At 37.7% G+C, this 18,999-nt stretch overlaps 3 protein-coding genes across 8 annotated transcripts; 2 read left to right on the top strand and 1 right to left on the bottom strand.

The window, feature by feature from the left end:
• The first annotated feature begins 280 nt into the window (after positions 1-280).
• LOC137583826 (uncharacterized) lies at positions 281-3,639 on the top strand. The gene is made up of 5 exons (XM_068298966.1): positions 281-487; positions 603-889; positions 952-2,028; positions 2,086-2,306; positions 2,376-3,639. The coding sequence occupies exons 1-5, from the start codon at positions 476-478 to the stop codon at positions 2,576-2,578; spliced, it is 1,800 nt and encodes a 599-aa protein (XP_068155067.1). The 5' UTR covers positions 281-475; the 3' UTR covers positions 2,579-3,639.
• A 415-nt stretch (positions 3,640-4,054) lies between these two features.
• On the top strand, positions 4,055-9,153 carry H (Hairless). 2 transcript variants are annotated; one of them, XM_068298963.1, is made up of 6 exons: positions 4,055-4,250; positions 4,849-5,516; positions 5,588-5,761; positions 5,825-6,642; positions 6,817-8,533; positions 8,608-9,153. In XM_068298963.1, exons 2-6 carry the CDS (start codon positions 4,901-4,903, stop codon positions 8,634-8,636), a joined length of 3,354 nt encoding a protein of 1,117 aa, XP_068155064.1. In that variant the 5' UTR covers positions 4,055-4,250; positions 4,849-4,900; the 3' UTR covers positions 8,637-9,153. The 2 variants fall into 2 exon arrangements, with proteins under 2 accessions (XP_068155064.1, XP_068155065.1); XM_068298964.1 differs by lacking the exon at positions 4,055-4,250 and having other exon boundaries at positions 4,832-5,516.
• Positions 9,154-11,516: 2,363 nt separating this feature from the next.
• Pi3K92E (phosphatidylinositol 3-kinase 92E) lies at positions 11,517-17,216 on the bottom strand. Of its 5 annotated transcripts, none has more exons than XM_068300141.1 (8): positions 16,931-17,216; positions 14,262-16,222; positions 13,989-14,195; positions 13,312-13,899; positions 12,941-13,247; positions 12,704-12,874; positions 12,516-12,635; positions 11,517-12,442 (listed from the first exon to the last, which is right to left on the bottom strand). In XM_068300141.1, the coding sequence occupies exons 2-8, from the start codon at positions 16,079-16,081 to the stop codon at positions 12,314-12,316; spliced, it is 3,342 nt and encodes a 1,113-aa protein (XP_068156242.1). In that variant the 5' UTR covers positions 16,082-16,222; positions 16,931-17,216; the 3' UTR covers positions 11,517-12,313. The 5 variants fall into 5 exon arrangements, with proteins under 5 accessions (XP_068156242.1, XP_068156239.1, XP_068156240.1 ...); XM_068300138.1 differs by having other exon boundaries at positions 17,049-17,216; XM_068300139.1 differs by having other exon boundaries at positions 17,053-17,216.
• Positions 17,217-18,999: the final 1,783 nt, after the last annotated feature.

The raw sequence follows: 18,999 nt of genomic DNA, 5'->3' as shown, positions 1-18,999 counted from the left end.
TTATCGCCTAAGCTTTAAGAATGGTACCAACTTGTTTCATGAATATACATTTTTCTACCTAATTATCTTTTAAATGAGAAAATATGATAAAAATCTGCCAATGAGTAAGCAGAAATTCTAATTTAAATATATTTAAATCATTTGAAGAATTTTAATTACGAAGTCATTTGAAAGTTTCCAATTTAGCCGTTAAAAACCTGAACCAGTTCATCGCAGCATCTCCATCCCTTGCGAAGAGAAAACGATATTTATCGATGTTTATCGACATCGAAAGGACAATCGAATCCTTTCCAAGGACAGACAGACACATACAATTTTCTTTTTCGTTTTTTGTGTCTGGTTTTTCAATTGGACAACAACTAGTTGGAATTGTTGGTAACATGTTCAAAATGCTTCCTTGGCGCCACTGCAAATAGATGCTGCTGCTCTTGCATTTGCTGATGCTGATCTTACAACAGGTCGCGTTCAGTTGAAAATGAATAATTTGGTGAGTGGTGGGTGGCCCTGCTTGCCACTTTCTAAATGGGTGGGCGTGTCTGTGTGTGTGTGTGTGTGTGTATCAAGAGTGCAGATTATTGCAATTGCAATTATTGTTATTTCAGGAGCACGTCAAGCACTTCTATCCCGACAATTACAAGCTAGATCTTTCGGAAACAATGAAGGCAGCACTCTCCAAAGGTGGCCCAGGGCCAATTCCCGGTGGAGGCGGTGGTGATATGTTGCCTCAGTCGTCAGCTGGATTGTCTGGCGTTGGCTATGTCACCGAGAAACTCTATATGCTGTTGCAGCTCTACTTACAGAATAAAGGATGGAATCCAAGTGCTGAGCTTTTGCAATGCTTCAGCGATCTAAAGGATAATGCCATGTTGCCCAGTGCCGCTTATTTGCAGTGAGTAATTTTATAAGTTACATACTGTTAGATTAACTAACTTATTTTTTATGTAATGTTAGGGTTCTAGCCAACCGACTGACTCTGGATTCGCAAGGACGCCTCATATTGCGCGATAATGGCAAGATTGTGCTGCCATTTGAACACTTTGCCAATGCGGTCATGCTGAAGCATATGTCAGGACCACATGGCCTTCATCTCAGTGTCGATGCCACTGTGAGAGCTGTCATTGAGTCGTACACTATTGGTCGCGATCATTTTGGCATGGAGAAGGAATTTATTATTGAGGTGGTCCAATCGTGTCCCAGTCCAGCATGTCGCTACTATAAAAATCACATGGGCATATCTCCTATGCCCTTTATGGATCAACAGTATTCCGGCGTCAATACAACACCTGATTTTCTTCAACGTCTCACGCACCTACCGTCAAATGCAACAGGAGGCGGTGTTTCTTCCACGGCAACATCTGGGTCGGCAAATGTTGAGATTGATCTATCCAAATCTAGTGGTTCCAAGCAAATGCAGCAAATGCCACCTGTGCACCATCTAACCAAGCAGCAACAAAATAGTCTTCAATCTCAACTCTCGCAACAGCAACAGCAGCAGCAACAACAACAACAACAACAACACCAGCAGCAGCAACAACAACAACAGCAGCAACAACAACAACAGCAGCAGCAACAACAAGCTAAACATCAGCAACAGCTTACAGCCGCTCTAATTCAGCAACAAAATCGAGTTCTTGCCCAGCAAAGCCTCGAGAAATTGAGCAATTTAAGCCCTTTGGAAAAACAACGCGTTTTTGCTCAACTAGATCCAAAACACTTTGATCCCATGGCTGTTGCTGCTGCAGCAGCTAATCTACAAATTCAAGGACTAATGCAGTCCCAAGCAGTAGCTGCTGCTGTGGCAGCGAACCAACAACAGCAGCAACAACAGCCACAAATGCCTCCATCAGCTACTAGCACATCGTCTGCTTCAACTGGTATTGGCTCATCCTCGCAATCGCATAGCCATGGTGTTCATCATGCATTGCCACCGCCATCACAATCTCCGCTATCTGTGTCCTCGACATCGTCTTCCTCACACTCTTCATCATTGGAGCAGATACCGCACAAAACTGTAACAGATTCCATGCGGTGAGGACAATATATGAAAGATATTCCTTTTCCAATAATAAATACTTTTTCATTTAGCACCAATCTGGATTCCATCGAATCGAATAAGGATCTTTTGGCTCTTCACAATGGAGCCTGGGCCACCAATGATCCGAATCGCCTAGATCCCATGGCTGGTGGCCAGGACAAAATTGTGCGTATATTCTCTGAATTAATGCGTAACATGTCCCGCATGAAGACATACATACGTCCGTCTATGTGCAAGCCATATGGCAAACAGAGCGAGAGTCTTCAGAAGAGTTAGTCAAGCCACAAAATACTATGGAAAAAAAAATATTTCATCATAATTTTAATCTTTTATCTTGTAGCTCTCATGGACACCATCCAGATTGTGCAGACTCTGCGAAATTGCTTGCCGGCACCGCATATACCCGTCTCGTCATGGAAAAGTGAAAGCGAGGGTAATGTTCCTGGTGCAGTGAATGTCAATGTCGGAGTGGGTGTTCCTGCAGGCTTAAATTTGAGTGCCGCTTTAGGTCTACCCTCAAGCCGTGTGGACAATTTGCATTAAAAGGGCATAAATATTAGAAGCATCCATTAAATTGGATGATCTACTTAGTATTTACAAACATATAACATATACATATATACATTCGTATATGATTGATTGGCATAAATGTTAATCGTCATAGGCTTCGCTCCTGTTTTCCGTTCTTTAGCAATTTATGTGCCATGTTTGAAACAAGACTTAATTTCAATTTTAACTTTTGACTGACATTTAGGATTATATTTTCCGGGATTGTGCAAATAAGCTCTAGAGAAATCCTGTTGGAAATTTGTGCTATAAACCTATTAGAAGTGTTTCCTTTTTAAATTTAATTTAATTGATCATTTTCACCTTGAGTTCGTTGGCAACAAACAAAATTGACTAAACAAGAAGAGTGGCATGCTTTAGTTAATAAAATTGGCAAAACGTCTGTGATATTTAAATTATGTTTTGAAAGCAGCGCAATACAAAATTCTTTTCTTAAATTAACTCACATAACTTGTGTGCTATTTTGTTGTGAGAACTGCAAAAACAAAAATTATCATTATTTGTGCAATATTTACTATACACATTCTTAATACTCTCTTTAGCCCCACTCTTATAAATATATATGTATATTTTCGCGCACAAATTTGGAGGACTTCTCACTCATATCAAAAGCGCATAAAATATTATAAATATGCATATTTTATATAGATGTACATACATTTATTTATACATATATATTTAAATGTATGTATACATATATTTTACATTATAGATGTATTCACGTATTATGGTAGTTCGGTCTAGGCATAGGATTCAGGTTTAGCAGAGGACACATCAGAGTTTGAAGTTGTGTTTAGTTCTTAAGACAGCAGAATGGGTTGTATTCCGACTACGCGCATCAATATACAGATTACAATTAATTACCATTACCAACATAATAAAAATACATATGTATTTATTTATATGCTCCATTACAATTCCATCATAAATAACCGTATCGAATTATTAGCAAGAAAACAGTATTAAATCAAGTAAAAACTTGCAAAACCATAAGTATTTATCAAGCTAAACGCAATAAAAATTAAACAAACAATAAAATTGAGAAATATAAACATAGCAGATATTATCAAAAATAAATACTTTATTCTACATAAAAAAGTGTTTGAAATTGGAATACATTTAACATTGGCGGATTGATTGAGATTCAATTAAGTTTTTCAAATATTCAAATTTTTTCCAACGGTTGCAAAAAGCTAGTTCCGATAACGATCACGATAATAACTTCATGATTTAGAATTGTATAAAGTAGTTCCGCTACAAACATCTCGAAGTGCATTTGATTTGGTATGAAAATTATATATATATTTTACTAGGGAGCAAGTAATTCTAATTCGCCAACTATCGAATAAGTTAGTTAAAACGATTAAAGTTCTAAGGCGCCAGTTGGCACGGGGGCGGACAAAACAAACCCGTAGACAAAGTTTTATGGATTTTCTTCCTTACAAAATTCGGTCACACTACAACAAAAAAACGGAATTCTCGTTGATCCCTTTTTTAAATTAAGTTTTTATGCATTTATTTATTAATTTATTCGTTTAAATTAGTGGCAAAATCTTCGGCAAAGATACCGTAACGATTTGCCCAATATATTGGGTATTTTCGTTTAGGTGTTTTATTGGAAAAATGTGAAAAATAACTGCTGCTGATGGTAATTGGAGAACGTTTTTTTTTTTCTATTATTTTATCTCCTCCTTGTCCACACTTCGTCGTTGGTTTTTTGGACTCTCTTTGTGTGTGTGTGTGTTTAAGAGTGTGTGCCCGTGTTCGTTTGTGTGTGTGTTTGTGTATGGAAAACATTTAAAAACGAAACAAAATTTGTTTTTCGTTTAATGCACAAAGAAAAAAATAATAAATATGAAAAATGTGTCGATAGAGAGAAAGAGGGCGATTAAAGAAATAAAACAATGAATAAACTATGATAAATGCGTGAATCAAAATAATGAAGAATGCAAAAGCAGCAGCAGCCGCAGATGCGCTCCTCCCAATACCGTGCCGAGCTGGCATATTTTGATACGCGACGCCGTTTGTAGTTGTCGTCGGACATTGTTGTTGTGTGTCCCCTTGGCGCCCCTTTCATGCCCCAAAATGCGTACCGTGCCGCTTGCGAGGAATTTACAACAGAATGAATGAAAATGTAACTCGGAATAAGCCTATTGCCAATGAGAAAAATGCAATACACTAAAAAATATAAATAAATGTATATTTAAAATGTTTGATTAGTTTGTTTTGTTTTGTTTACTTCAAAGGCTTTATGACGTCACAAATTGTAATAGCGGCAGCAGGCAGCAATAGACAACAATGACCGATGAGCATAAAAATAATAATATTAACAATAACAGCAGCAGCAGCCCTAGCAACAATACCGACAACAACACACCACATATAAACAACGAGAACAACAACAATAATAACAACGAGCGCATTATAGCAGAGGCGGCAGCAAAATTTCTACTCAAAAATGGTTTAAACGGTAACCAATTCCAATTACCACCACCCCCGCCAGCGTCCACATCAGCATCAGCATCTTCTTTATCCGTATCTGCATCCGCATCCGTATTGGTCACAACAAATGGATTTTTGCCGCATGCCACCAGCACAACCACGCCCACAACAACAAAAACCAATCAAAGTAGCAGCCCCACCGCCTCCAGCTCATCATCAGCAGCAGCAGCAATGGCGGCATCAGCTGCTATGGTGGCGGCGGCAACGGCAGCTTCAGCAACATCTGTTCCCAAGCCCGTCGATGTCATTGGCGGTGTATTGGACTATAGCAATCTAAGCCATGTCCAGTCGAGTGCAGTGAAAACAGCCAAAAATAGCAGCGGCAGCGGTTTTGATATGGGCAGGCATCCAATATCAACGCCCACTGGTGCTACCAACTCTAATTATGGCGGTCGGCTGCAATTTTTCAAAAGTAAGTCATCCTTATAGTCTGCTCAATCTGCTCTCCAATCACAATTTATATATCATTCTTCTTTGGCTTAGATGGCAAATTCATTTTGGAATTGGCTCGATCTAAGGACAGCGATAGAGGAGGTTGGGTATCAGTACCGCGTAAAGCATTTCGTCCACCATCAGCGGCAACATCGGCCACAGTGACGCCCACATCAGCAGTGACCACAACGTATCCAAAGAATGAAAATTCCACATCGTTGAGCTGTAAGTGCAAAAAAATCATTAAACAAATTATAAGGAAACTAAAATAAATTCTTCATTGTGCAGTTTCGGATGACAACAGTTCCATACAGTCATCGCCGTGGCAACGTGATCAGCCCTGGAAACAGTCAAGACCACGCCGTGGCATTTCAAAGGAGTTGTCGCTATATTACCATCGCCCCAGGCGAAGTATTCTCAGCAATAAAGCTCTCCACTTGGCGTCACGTAAACGAAGGAGGCCACATGATCCTGTTGCTAGCGAAGAGGAGCACAAAAGCATTTTTGAGTGCTTAAAAATAGAGGAAAATGGCGATGAGACGCTTAAACCCGAAAAGACGGAAACAGAAACCGATGGAAAAAAGGATAAAAATGTTAAAGCAGAATCAGCTCCATCGAAATCTGAAGCAATTGCTGTCGCTGCTGCTGATGATGATGATGAGATTAAATCGGACAAGCCAGAAGCGATCAAAGAGGAGGATTCCCAAACAGAGTCAAAGGAAACAGCTCCAAGCCAAACAACAGAAGCCATTGACATAATAACTTGTAAAGCCGAGAAAATGAATACCAGCGAAGATGAAGACGTATCTACAGATGCAATTGCTGCTACTATATCAGTAGCTGAAGCACCTGCTGTCAACGGAATGACTGCCTCTGAACTGAATGGCGAAACAAAGAGTAAAACACCAACGACAGATCTAATAAGACTTAAAAAGCGGAAGCCCAGAGCCAAGCTCAATAACATCATACAGAAACTAATAGATGGGGTGCCAGCACGCTTAGAGCAATTGTCCAAGACATCAGCGATAATGGCATCGCTGGCAACATCAAGCGAGCGCAATTCTGGAGGAGCCATCAGTAGTCTAAGTCACTCCTTGACACACAAGGTAGGCGATCTCAAAGATTAATTAATTAAAATTAATTTAAAATTATTTGCATTCGTTTGGACTGTATCCTTTTTTTTTATTATCCATCATCACCATGACAACATGGAAGTCTGTAACATCGAAGTCCGCAAAGATACATTTATAATTATTTATATCAAATTGTATTGCTTTTAGGTTTCTCCGCCTTCATCGGCATCGGCAGCAAGTCGTCTAGTCGACTATCATCATCAGCATGTGTCGCCAAGGAAACGCATTTTACGCGAATTCGAAAAAGTATCACTGGAAGATAATGGATGTGCAAATAATGGCAGCGCCAGCGGTTCAAGTGCTGGAGGAGTTATTGGCGGTGTCGGTGGTAAACGAAGTAGGGCCAAGGCGTGTACCCCATCGAGTAAATCAGCGCCAATTAATTTGGCACCACCACAGGCGAAAACTACTCCAAGCACACCAACAATAACAACAAATGCAACCACAGCGGCGCAACAGCAACAGCAGCCCACACGATTGAATAGCTCTTACAGTATTCATTCACTATTGGGCGGCAGCAGCAGCTCTTCTACCTCCTCTGGTTCAACCAAGGGGAATAGCGATCATCCGGCCGCTATAGTTAGCAATGTGCATCATCATCATCATCATCAACATAATTCGCATTCATTATATGGAACCAATGCAACCAGCTATCCGCGTGCACTCTTGGGTTCTCCCAAATCTCCTGATATGGGTGTCGGCAGCAATGGTTCAGGAGGTGGTGGGGGAAAATCGCCCTCTCATGTCGCCACAAAAAAACGATCGCCACCATACACAGCAGCCGCAGGTTCGCCGCTGCCTCTGGACTATGCGCACCCGCATTCTTTTTACGCTCCTTATGCTACAACTGGTTCTGGCGCATCGCCGAGACCGTCCACTGCGTCGAGTAGCACGGCTCTTTCGTCGCACATTCCACACAGTGTCCCGTCGTCGTCGTCCAATTCACGGGACCTATCGCCGGCTCGCTCTTCAACGGCATCACCTGCCACCACTCCTCGCACTGTACCCAAAAAGACTGCATCAATACGTCGCGAGTTCGCCTCGCCTAATGCTGGCAACAACAGCTGCTCGTCACCGGGCGAGCGTAGCGTTTCACCACCGGATCGGCGGCATATGCATCTGAATCGCAGCTCACCTGCTGCGGGATCACCGCTGCACTACTATATGTATCCGCCACCACCCCAGGTTAATGGAACCGGGGGTCCCACTTCGGGGGTTACTAGTAGCCCGAGCCAGCAGCAGTCTGTGTCGGCGGCGTCAAGCAGTAGCAGTGCTGCCGTAGCTGCCGCCACCGCAGCAGCTGCAGCAGCGTATATTCCCTCGGTGGTTTCGCCATCTCTGTATCATCCTTATATATCCACATTGGCGGCTATGCGCCACAATCCACTGTGGATGCATCATTACCAAACTGGCGCCGGAGCATCATTGTTAGTGCCCCCACCTCCGCCTCCTCCTCATTCCCATCAGGCATCATCGAGCCAAGTGGCAGCAGCAGCAGCAGCCGCCTCACGACTATCACCGTCTTCACCCTACGCCCATGCGTTCGCCTATAATGGGGTGGGTGCTGCTGCTGTGGCTGCCGCAGCAGCTGCTGCTGCCGCCGCCGCTGCCTTTGGCCAGCCCACACCCAATCCCCATACACATCCACATTTGGCGCATCCAGCGGCACTGGCTCATATGACGACCACGCCAAAACTGACTGATAGTAGTACCGACCAACCAATGTCTGCAGCGACCAGTCATCGCACCGCCTCCACTTCGCCGGCCAGCTCTAGTGCATCTGCCTCATCTACGGTAGCATCCGGCGTTAGCACTTCATCTGCAATGTTTCATAATAGTAATCTTAGGAATGAACCAAGTTCAGGTGAGTGTTTCCCCTTCATCTCATGCGATATATATATATATATATATATATATAATCTATTATCTTTTGTTCAGACTTACCACTGAATCTGTCAAAGCACTGAGACACACACCACATACCAACAAATCCATACGCACGCGCGCTCTCCAGCTGCCCCAGTGTCTGGGTCAACCCTTGAGTTAAGTACTAGTAGTGTATAAGGATGACATTGAAAAACAAAACAAAAAACATATACAAAAAAAAAAAAAAACTACACATAGAAAGCTGTTGGCTAAGTTTAGTTAATAATTTAGTTTTAACCTAATTGTTTTAAATATTAAGCTTAGTTAGGTTGCTCGAATTAAGACAGAAATTTTTAACTATATGAGGAAATCAAAAAACAAAAAAAAAAAAACACGTTCCAAATCTATTTATACAATCCAATCCAATTGAGGTATGGAAGAACCATGGCAAAGCGACAAAATCCAACATAACAGAAATGAGAAATGCAGTTAAAAAACATATTCAATATGCAAAAGAATTTTATTCTAAGCGACAAAGTAAACATATATAATTTAACATTATTTTCTATAGGATGTATAAAAGAAAACTTGCACGTCTTAAAGAATCTCAAAGAATAATTACGTTTTATTTCATCAAAAAAAAAAAAAAAACAACAAAAACATTTCCTTGAAACAGACTGAACCTGATTTTTTTTTTAGAAAAAAAGAAATACAAATTAAAAAAACAAAAAAAATAAAAAAATAACTAGATCACCGCGCAGGTAAATTTTTAAACAAAAAAAAACTGAAAAAAAAAAGATTTTTATTAAATGCGTGTGCCTTGAAAAAAATGAACAGAAAACCAGGGATACAAAATGAAAAAAGAAAAGAAATACATATGTACCACAAAATAAAATAATAAGCCAATAAAAGCATTCGTAAAATATTTATACAAAATATTCTATAAAACATTTGGAGAAACCTAAACCTAAATAGATATCCAAAATGCTGAAGAAAATATTGACAACGTTTTGTATTAAGTAGACCTATACGTAGTCGCCAAAAATTTTACAACTCCACTCTCTATATCAGTGGTTTTTGGATACATACTCCTAAAACAACTGGTAAAGATTGTATTAAATTCTGATTTGTTATATGCTTCTTTTATGAATTAAATATTTCAAATGACAAAATTGAAAGCACATTGCATTTCGAGAATTTACAAAAGCATAATTGATAATTTTATGAAATGATTACAGTCTTGTTCTGAATTTATAATTGTTAAGTGTAACATTTATAACGCAATTGAAAATTTAGAACAATAATTGTAATCTATCAAGTCGAGAGTTTTAATTTACTATAATTTATAAGTTCGACATTTGTGTAAAAATGAATCAAGAAATTATGTTTAATCTTTTGCTTTATGCTGACCCAATCTTGAACTATCTAATTATAGTATAGACAGGTCTTATCAACAGTCTAAGTCGTAGTTATTCGTTTGATCGAACTGCTTGTGTATGGCTGTACTTAATACGAAATTCAGTTGTCAATGCAATATTTACAAAAGAATATATTAACAAAATTCAAGTGTACAAAAAAAGATTTGTAGATACTATACAAAAAAAAATGAACAAATATTTACAGTAAATCCCTAACTAATACAAATTTGAAAGATGTTTAAATGAAATGAAACATATTCCTAAGCGTAGAAAAAGACAAAAACAAAACAAGCGCGGTTTCTCATATTTTCTAAATTATTTATATACATACATATATACATATATATATATATATATATATATATCTATATATATACATATACAACATAATTACATAAATCAAATGACTATATATTGAACAGATGTTAATATCTAAGTGAGTAATTGTAATGTTTGTAAATACAGTATTTTTACACAACAAAAAAACAAGAAATCGAAAGCGAGAAATATAACCAATATATATTTAATATAAACTATTTTTATATGAACAGATTTTAAAAGATTCCATAAGAGGTCAAGACCGAAACATGTTTAAAATGTTTGCACAATATGCTGTTAATCCTTGTTTTAGTAAGCTAATCACTCCTTTTAAAGAGAAAACGACAAATTTAAATTAAATTTCCATGATAATTCCATATTCCATACGGTTTTTACTACCACCAACCTAGTACTACAACAACGACAACTACTACTACTACTACCACTGATTAGCTAGCTAGTTAGGCGTCTAGGCTCTATTTACACATTATCATTACTTTTTTATGAAGTACTATGTACGAGGTTATTTTTTTTCGTTCATTGGTTCATCATTCAATCATCATAGAGAAGTTTCGTTCAAAGCGCCTGAAAAGCATCCTACGCTAGAGGCGATAGGAATGTGCCTCCTCCACAAAAAGGATACACATTTGGGTTTTTTAAATGGGAAATGATTGTAATTAAATCGGAAACAAAACTAATTTTAAACAAAACAAAAAAACATTTATTATATTTTATATATGTATATTATATATATAAATATATATGTATACATAAAACTGAAACTGAATACTTGATGTCAAATAAAAACTTTATACTAAATGTAATTGTGATAAACTTGAATTTTTTCTTCCAAAGTTGATCGTTGTGTTTGGATATCGGACTTAAAATGTTCCCCAACTGAGTGGAATACGAGTCCTTTGTAGCAGGTAAATATTAAAATAACGTACACTTTATCTGAGAGTACATATTTCCAAAATAAAACACATTTAATGTCGAGTCGCATACAGTCTAGTGTAAACTTAGAAGCACATAATGTATATTTATTTTCTTGTTTCAATTTCAGTGTATACAATCGTTTTTTTTTTTTTTTTAAATATATATATATATATATTTACCCGGCGTTTATGTTGATTTCGTCTTACATTTTATGTATAAATCGTTTCGAGTTTAATGTTTACAATTACCCAGCCATTTCACAAAATACGCTAATGATTATAACACAATATTACAAAAAAAAAAAAGAAACATGTTTTTATATATATTTGTTGCAACACGCAAAAACAAATATAAAGTATTCTACTACCGTAATAATAATAATAATAATAATAATAGGGCATATAAAAATAAAGATAATTTTTAAGTTAGACAAACACAAAAAATGTTTGAGCTTAAACAAGTATAGGATTCAATTATATGTATGTGTGTGTGTGTTTGTGTGTAACACTCTTACACAACTTATGTGTGTGTGTGTGTGTGTTGATTGGCTCTGTTTAAACAACAAAAACGATAGAAAGATCTAAATACAACATAACTAACCAAATTGGAGGAACAGGCAAATATTAAGAATGTACAAATTAAATGACACTGACGAAAAAAAGAATATGAAAAAACAGTTTGATGATGGTTTCACAAATGCCTAATATACAAATAGATTGTTTTTGTTTTTTTTTGTTTCTTTGTTTTTGTTTTTGTTAATAGCATATCATATGGCGTAAATATGCAATGTTTATATCTATAAAGGTAAATATGCATTGGTGCATGGGTGTGTGTGTGGGTGTGTGTATTTTAGCCTAACATAGTGAACACATAGATTTGAACTTGGTTTTATGAGTTGTATATAAAAACATTTTTACTACACCTCAAGATGAAGCACATAAATGGAGTCGGAGAAAAAAAAAGAGTTCGATTAACCCACAAACACATTTACATGCTTGTGTCGTGTGTGCGTATGTGTTATATGTATGTGTGTCTATGTGGGTGGGTGTATGAGAGAGAGTTGTAACTATGATCCTTGCTGTTGTTGTTGATGTTGTTCTTGCTATTTACTGTTTATTGTTTTTGGAGAAATTGTGCGAGGCCCAATTGAGGGAAGTCTTCCAGGAGTTGGCCAAAGCTTCGCTAAATTTCTGTCGAAAATGTTCGCGTGCTTTTTCCTCCGTATAGTCCAGTACCTAATCAAATTAATAGATAATTTAAGTCATTTAACAACCGAACATTTAGCACCAAACTATTATTCCAGCTTACCAATGTTTCACGTAGATAGTTTAAGTCCTTTTCGGAGGACAGTTCCGGCAGTCCCGTTGAAATCATCATTGAGAACAGCGATAAAATAAGGCAGCCGTGTTTTCGTAAAACTAAAAATGCCTATAGAAGAGCCAAACAAACAACAAAAATTAGTTTAGAACCAAAACAAGACAGATGTAAATACATACGCGTTCGCACAATTCTTGAAAATGGCAAAATTCTTTTGCCTCGCGATCGTTGCAACCTTTGTTGATAACATAAACAAAGTCATGGGTTAACACAAATGGTACACGTTCGCGTCGGACGCCAAACTTCTCTTTGAAGTGGCCCAAAATGTGGCCAAAGTCGATGTGAAAGAGCTAAGAGAAGATGAATTAGTTATTTTTTATTATATTTATAGATCATTGCTGGGAGTAAATAGTTACCTGTCCATTACGCTTGACCATTATGTTATCTGAGTGTCGATCGGCAACACCCAGGACATAAGTGGCTACACAGTAACCGGCACAACTTAGGGTAAACTCGTTTATAGCCTTGTTCAGTTTATCGGAGGGCTTGTTATGCTCTTTAAGCCAACTGAAAAGCGAACCCTTTTTGAATGGTGACGTGGCCGAGAACATGCCCTTTTCCTTTTGTATGTTTGCAATAGTCTCGGCATGACGCACCACCTCAATCATGCCTAATCTCTGTTCCATACTTATGCAGTTGTAAATATTCATGCGAAAATCCATGCTGAAATAGAATAGAAAATTAATTTAAGTTAAGTTGTAGGTTTTTCTATTTTTTATTGGCTTACCCTTCGCGTTTCCACAACTGATCCATGACGCGTAGCATTTGTAGGGTCAGCATATCCTGTCGCAGATCATCACCATTCTTAAATATAATGTATACATCGCTTGATGTCTGATCGGCATTCTCGAAAACTACCCATAAAGGTCTCATTTTGCTATCCATAACTTTGCATTTGTCGGGCGTGACGCCGCTACATCTAAAGCTTGGATTTAATGGATTCTGAATGTTCTGGAAGACACCGCGACTGTGCTGATCCTGTAGGAACTCCTGCAGCATATGTCTCACTTTTTCCTTGCTACCCTTTTTAGCTATCACAGATCCCTGCTTCAGTTTCTCTAAAACTTGAAGCTGCTTGCGCAACGGTGCCACATGTTGCTTGCATCCTTTCAAATAGACCTCAAGCAAAAGGCCGAAACGTGTTTGCATGGATGGTGTTTGCATTTCGGAACGTAAATGCCAAAAGAAATAATGCCCAATGCGCTGATTCCGTAAAGCTCGCTCTAAAAGAAACACAACCAGATCGCTTTCCAGATACGATTCGTGTTTGATAGCTTGCACCAATTGTAGCAGATACAATAGCAGCTCTTCATCCCTTTAAAATTTAAAAAAAATCACAAATTAGCTTGAAATTGAATCAAGTGCTAAAGGAAAAGGAAACTTTTTAAGTTTCCCATTACTCACTTGAGATAGTGTAGACATTTGATGGCAAATCGACGGACAGCTGGGTCGGGATAAGCGTAGTCGAGTAGCTCCAGCGAGCGTTCAATAGATATTAATGGCCAGCGACTTAAAAGATACCATATATCGGCAACATCATCGCGTTCGTTCCAGCAGACACAATGTAACAAAATGGACAGTTCTTCCGGATATTCGCGTATAATATCATATCTAAACGAGATTCAAATTTATGATTGATTAAAAGTTTTATGATTAATTTTGCGATGAAATTGTTACCTTCTTTCCCATATGGCATTGCGATCCTGATCTACCATCTCATATATTTTGTCCAAGCCCGTATAACTAGACAATAATTCTCTTAGATCTCTAAGCGGTGGTTGATTCTCTGACATTTGTCTATCCCTATGATGTGCCCGCGCCCTTTCTTCTGCATACTGTGTGACGGCGTTCTCGCTTGGATAGGTAACCGCCTCTGCCCAGCTGCTATGGAATGTGATATCCACCAGGGCGCACTCCTCGGCACGTGGATTAGGCTCCACAGTGCCAAGTGGATGGAATACCTCATCTGATTGTATATCATCTGCGTAGGTCCATGTGTACAGAGTTTGACGGCCCATGCGCAAATGATCTTTAAAGTCGAAAATTGTTGTGTTTACCCAGGCCAAAGGATTTTTATTATAGGACACATCCTTAAGCGAGCTATCCTTGTTGTTCGAGGACTTCTTTGAACGAGACATTTTGCTCACTTCATAGATTACGATGCACAGGCGTGTCATGCGTGGCAGATTACGCATTTGTATGTCAAAGTCAATAACCTGGTCATTGAACTGGAAGATCTTGGCTCCATCGTTGGGAGCATCCATGGAGCGTTGAGAGCAAAGCTTGTGCTCGCCATGGAAGAGGCCCACATGAAGACCCACCTTAAAGGCTCGCGTCCGATCGTAATTTACATTGCTAATGCTGTGCAGTGTCAATTGAAAATAGTTTCCCAAATCATACAGAGATGTGGTCCGTAGTTTGACCACTGGCTGTGGTGGTCGCTCTTTCTTTTGGGGCAGCTTAAGACCCATGTTACGCTCATTGTGGTGATTTATATACGAATCTAGACGCATTACCAATTGTAACACTACATTGGGTACCGCCGATTCGGAGAGCATCTCTTGGATATATAGAAACTGTATCAGCGGATGATCGCCAAACAGATATTCATCCCGTCCGCTAACTTTTAATACATAGTCTGTGACCCGATCGTTGATCTTCATCTGTGATCGATTCATTTTTTGCAACGTGCTCTCGATCAAAGACAATGGCGTGTCCTGTTCCATTACGGACAAAGTGAACGTGCTATGGTCATTCTCATTCTTAACCACAATCAGAAAATGATGGGCTGGATGACGCTGACGAATGAGTTCGGGCATTTCTCTAGATGCAGCCAGTCTTAATGGATGTTCATAAAGCAGGCGATGATGCCATGTATATTGGGATCGTTCCAACTCAATGCTCTCGCACACTGTGGTCATTTTACGTCGAAATTCATCGATCTCGGGACTGGCATGTTGCGTGCTATGCTGGTCAAAGGTCTTGCCAATCATATTGTTGACCATTTTGGTCAGTTCATAGTCGCTGGAGAAATGGGTGGCATCTGTGCGTTCACCCAAATTTAGTAGTCCAAAATACGGCTGGACTTCGCACAGCCGTTTCGTCTCATCCGTAAACGGATCTATATTGAAATTAGAGATACCATATACCTGATAGTCACAGGCATCTTTAATCAGATAGCCCAGTGTACCTTGTTTGCCTTGGCGGACTATTTCCGCTTTGATGTCTCGGATGGTGGACTGTGAACTGGCATCTAGTTTGATGGACATGCCATTGGGCAGAAAGCATATGAGTTCCACTATGTCTGGTGGATCATTCTTCCATAGACCAATGGAGAAACGTGTATTGCCGGCATCGAGTGGTTGGAGGAGTACATGTGGGGAATACATCATCATTCCACTGTATTGTTGGGGACTATTGTTATAGCCAGCCGCCTGCTGCATGTTACGCATGTCCGAGACCGAACTGGCCGGCAAAGGAACAGCAGCATGATTCATGGTCAAAGTTGATTTCAATCTCAGTTGTTGTTGTTATTGTTATTGTTATTATTGTTGATGGTTGTCTGGTTGTTTTCCATTTAAATCAACAGATATCTCTCTCTCTCTCTCTCTCTACCGCTCAATCACTCTCCCGTAAACCTAGTAAACAAAATGGAAAAAATCAGTAACGAAAAAAAGGAAAAACATATGGCATGGCCCGCCCACTTCTTGATAAGATTCATAATAAGTGACTCTCCCCCAAAAACTTCCATCCGATTATTGTTTCTTCCTTCTAGCGCTAACCGGTTGAATGTGACAGTGAGGGATTTAGGCTTAACACATTAAAAAAAAAATCTATTTATAAGTTAGTTATAGCTGACAAATCTGCAGCCAGACGCAGTCGCGCATTTCTCTTTTTCTTATATTTTTAATTAAAACTTCATCTTCAATTGGATTAAAAAAAAAATCCAACAGTGAAAAGCGCAGAAAAACATTGACTTTATATTTAGTATGAATCACGCAGAGTCACACGGAGGAGCTAAGGCGTAGGTCAGTGGTAATGGCTGCTTGGGTGCCGTCAGGGGAACGCAAAAAAACAAAAACAAGAATGTGTCTCCTGTTGGGCATCAATGCGACAATTGCATGCTCTGCCCACAGGCAAGGCTGATATAAATTTTCGACAAGAAACATAATTCCACAAGTAGTGACAATTTTTCGACAATTAACTAAGCATAAGCAAGTGATGTAAATATTTTAATAATGGCATTCGATTTTTCATTTACTTTACGAATATTATTTTTAGAATTTGTTAGAGTATTTAAAATTAACAAGGCTTTATCTAAGTCGCGATGCCACAATAACACTCACATATGTCTATCCACAAACAACCACAAGCATAAAAGTTTAGATGTATATGTGCGTGTGTGTGTGTGTGTGAGTGGTCGACCCCAGGAAAAAAAAACGAAAAGGAAATGCCTTCATTTACTTGCTTTTTTTCAGCACCGGCATCGACTAACGCCCATGCCAGGACATCACACAATTTTATTCAAAATCGATGCTAACACAATGCACTCAAAACTGATCACAAAAACGCACAAAAAATTAATTATTTATTTACAGATTTCGAATATTTTGGCTGTTTGGGATGAGTATCGGTTCGATAACTGGATAATCGATTTGAGTTCATCTCACAGGGCTGCAGTTTTTTTTTAGATCGCCTCATGCTAGGTAATGAAATATTTTGTTTTAGTTCGACAAATGAGTAAGTTATAATTAAGTTATAATTATTGTCTTATGCCTAGAAACGTACATACAACAAACTTGACAAATAACGTTTCAAATTTATCATTTAATGCAAATCGTATAATAAAAACAAGAATTTCCGAATTGCTATAAACTACAAATTTATTTGTTTTCACTTTTTCATTTGAATGTATTGTGTTTTTTTAGTTTATGCTTATTTAACATCGTTCGAAAGTTTTCAAATTTAAATATTTGAAAGAAATAATTCATTTTTCTTCTGCACATTTTGAATTTTGTAACCGTTTCATATCCTTTTTTTTTAGTACATAGCAGGAATTTTATGGTTTTGTGTTGTTGGTCACACTGTTGACATTAGTAAATAAAATATATTTATTTACATGTAAGGTAAACAAAGCGAAAAATTGATCAATATTTTTGATAAATAATGTGATAATTTGCACAAAAACATAAGATGCACAAATTATTACAAGAAGTAATTATTGTGTAAGGACAAAAACTGCATTCTGACAATGAGCGACTCCGATGAAGGTGAGTAATTAAAAATGGTTTTACTCAATAATGTTTACTTATTCAATTGCTCTGTATTCAGTGGTAGTTAAACATGTATGTATGTACCTTCAATATTAAATTCACCTATTTGACAGTGGCTTAAAGCATTATTTTAGCAAATATATCAATTGAATTTTGTGTATAGGTACATGGGTCAGGCGAGAATTAGGTGATGCAACTGGAATGGAGCACACTTTTTGCCCCTGCAGTATTAATCCTCAATAAATCCTGGATCAATTCTTTAAAATTCTCCAGCGAGTTCCCGAGAAATGCGTTTAAAGTTTTTAAATGACAAAACTAGTGTCAAGATCACACTTGAGTGAGGTTCAAACTTGGCTTTTAGAAATTCGTCAGCAGTATCTGGGAATGAAAATAAAGGATAATTAACTTACATAAATAATCGCGATTTTCAAACTGAGGTTACACACTTCATTAAAGCAATTTCAAACTACTCGGCTGAAATCCTCAATTCCTAAATACACATGTAAATGTAATCCAATAAGGATTAAATTGTTTCTTGGGAAAATCAAGTACTTCAGTTTGGAAGATTTTAGGAGGAAGAATTTGATTAGTAGGTATTAGTATTAATTCATTAAATTGATGATACAATTTTCAAAAATTTTAAAAAAGGTTTCTTTGACTTTTTAATTTTTCTGTTCTTATTATTATGATTCTTAAGACAATCAAATACTATAATAAGGCTTAATTTCATTAAGTAAATTTCATTATCAAATAATTATTAAGTGCTGGTTATATTGGTATTAAAGTTTTACATACATTTATTAATTGGAAATATTTAAAAATCTTAGAACTTATGGGTAATGAATAACAAAATTGTTTGGCAACTAGAATCCTGATAAGTTTCTCCTTAATTTTCTCAAAGGTATAAGTCAACTTGAAGAGAAATTATATTTAGCTACAAATAAATAATAAATGCTTAAGGCAAAGTCCTTAAACTTTAAATATTGTGTAGTTCTTATACATATGTGAGAAAAAGTTCTAAATTGAAAGGGTTGAATTTTACTTTATAATTTGTCATAATTTTACAATTCCTCATGATAAACTTCTTACATATTCATTGAATAGATTCTCGTATAAGGTTTCCCTGGTTTCGTGAAGGTTCT

Source organism: Drosophila tropicalis, unplaced genomic scaffold (genome assembly GCF_018151085.1).
Source record: "Drosophila tropicalis isolate 14030-0801.00 unplaced genomic scaffold, ASM1815108v1 contig_878, whole genome shotgun sequence".
NCBI classification, from domain to species: Eukaryota; Metazoa; Arthropoda; class Insecta; order Diptera; family Drosophilidae; genus Drosophila; species Drosophila tropicalis.
This window is presented reverse-complemented; position numbering and strand designations above follow the sequence as displayed.

What these genes read in the sequence shown, in the direction of transcription:
- LOC137583826 (XM_068298966.1), top strand. An exon ending in ACTGTAACAGATTCCATGCG is followed by an intron (nt 2,029 to 2,085) that starts GTGAGGACAATA and finishes TTTTTCATTTAG; the next exon opens with CACCAATCTGGATTCCATCG. An exon ending in GAGCGAGAGTCTTCAGAAGA is followed by an intron (nt 2,307 to 2,375) that starts GTTAGTCAAGCC and finishes TTTATCTTGTAG; the next exon opens with CTCTCATGGACACCATCCAG.
- H (XM_068298963.1), top strand. Translation starts at nt 4,901, where the DNA reads ATGACCGATGAGCATAAAAATAATAATATTAACAATAACAGCAGCAGC. An exon ending in AAATTCCACATCGTTGAGCT is followed by an intron (nt 5,762 to 5,824) that starts GTAAGTGCAAAA and finishes TTCATTGTGCAG; the next exon opens with TTTCGGATGACAACAGTTCC. An exon ending in GTCACTCCTTGACACACAAG is followed by an intron (nt 6,643 to 6,816) that starts GTAGGCGATCTC and finishes TATTGCTTTTAG; the next exon opens with GTTTCTCCGCCTTCATCGGC.
- Pi3K92E (XM_068300141.1), bottom strand. Translation starts at nt 16,081, where the DNA reads ATGAATCATGCTGCTGTTCCTTTGCCGGCCAGTTCGGTCTCGGACATG. An exon ending in AATGCCATATGGGAAAGAAG is followed by an intron (nt 14,196 to 14,261) that starts GTAACAATTTCA and finishes AATCTCGTTTAG; the next exon opens with ATATGATATTATACGCGAAT. An exon ending in TTCAAGAATTGTGCGAACGC is followed by an intron (nt 12,636 to 12,703) that starts GTATGTATTTAC and finishes GCTCTTCTATAG; the next exon opens with GCATTTTTAGTTTTACGAAA.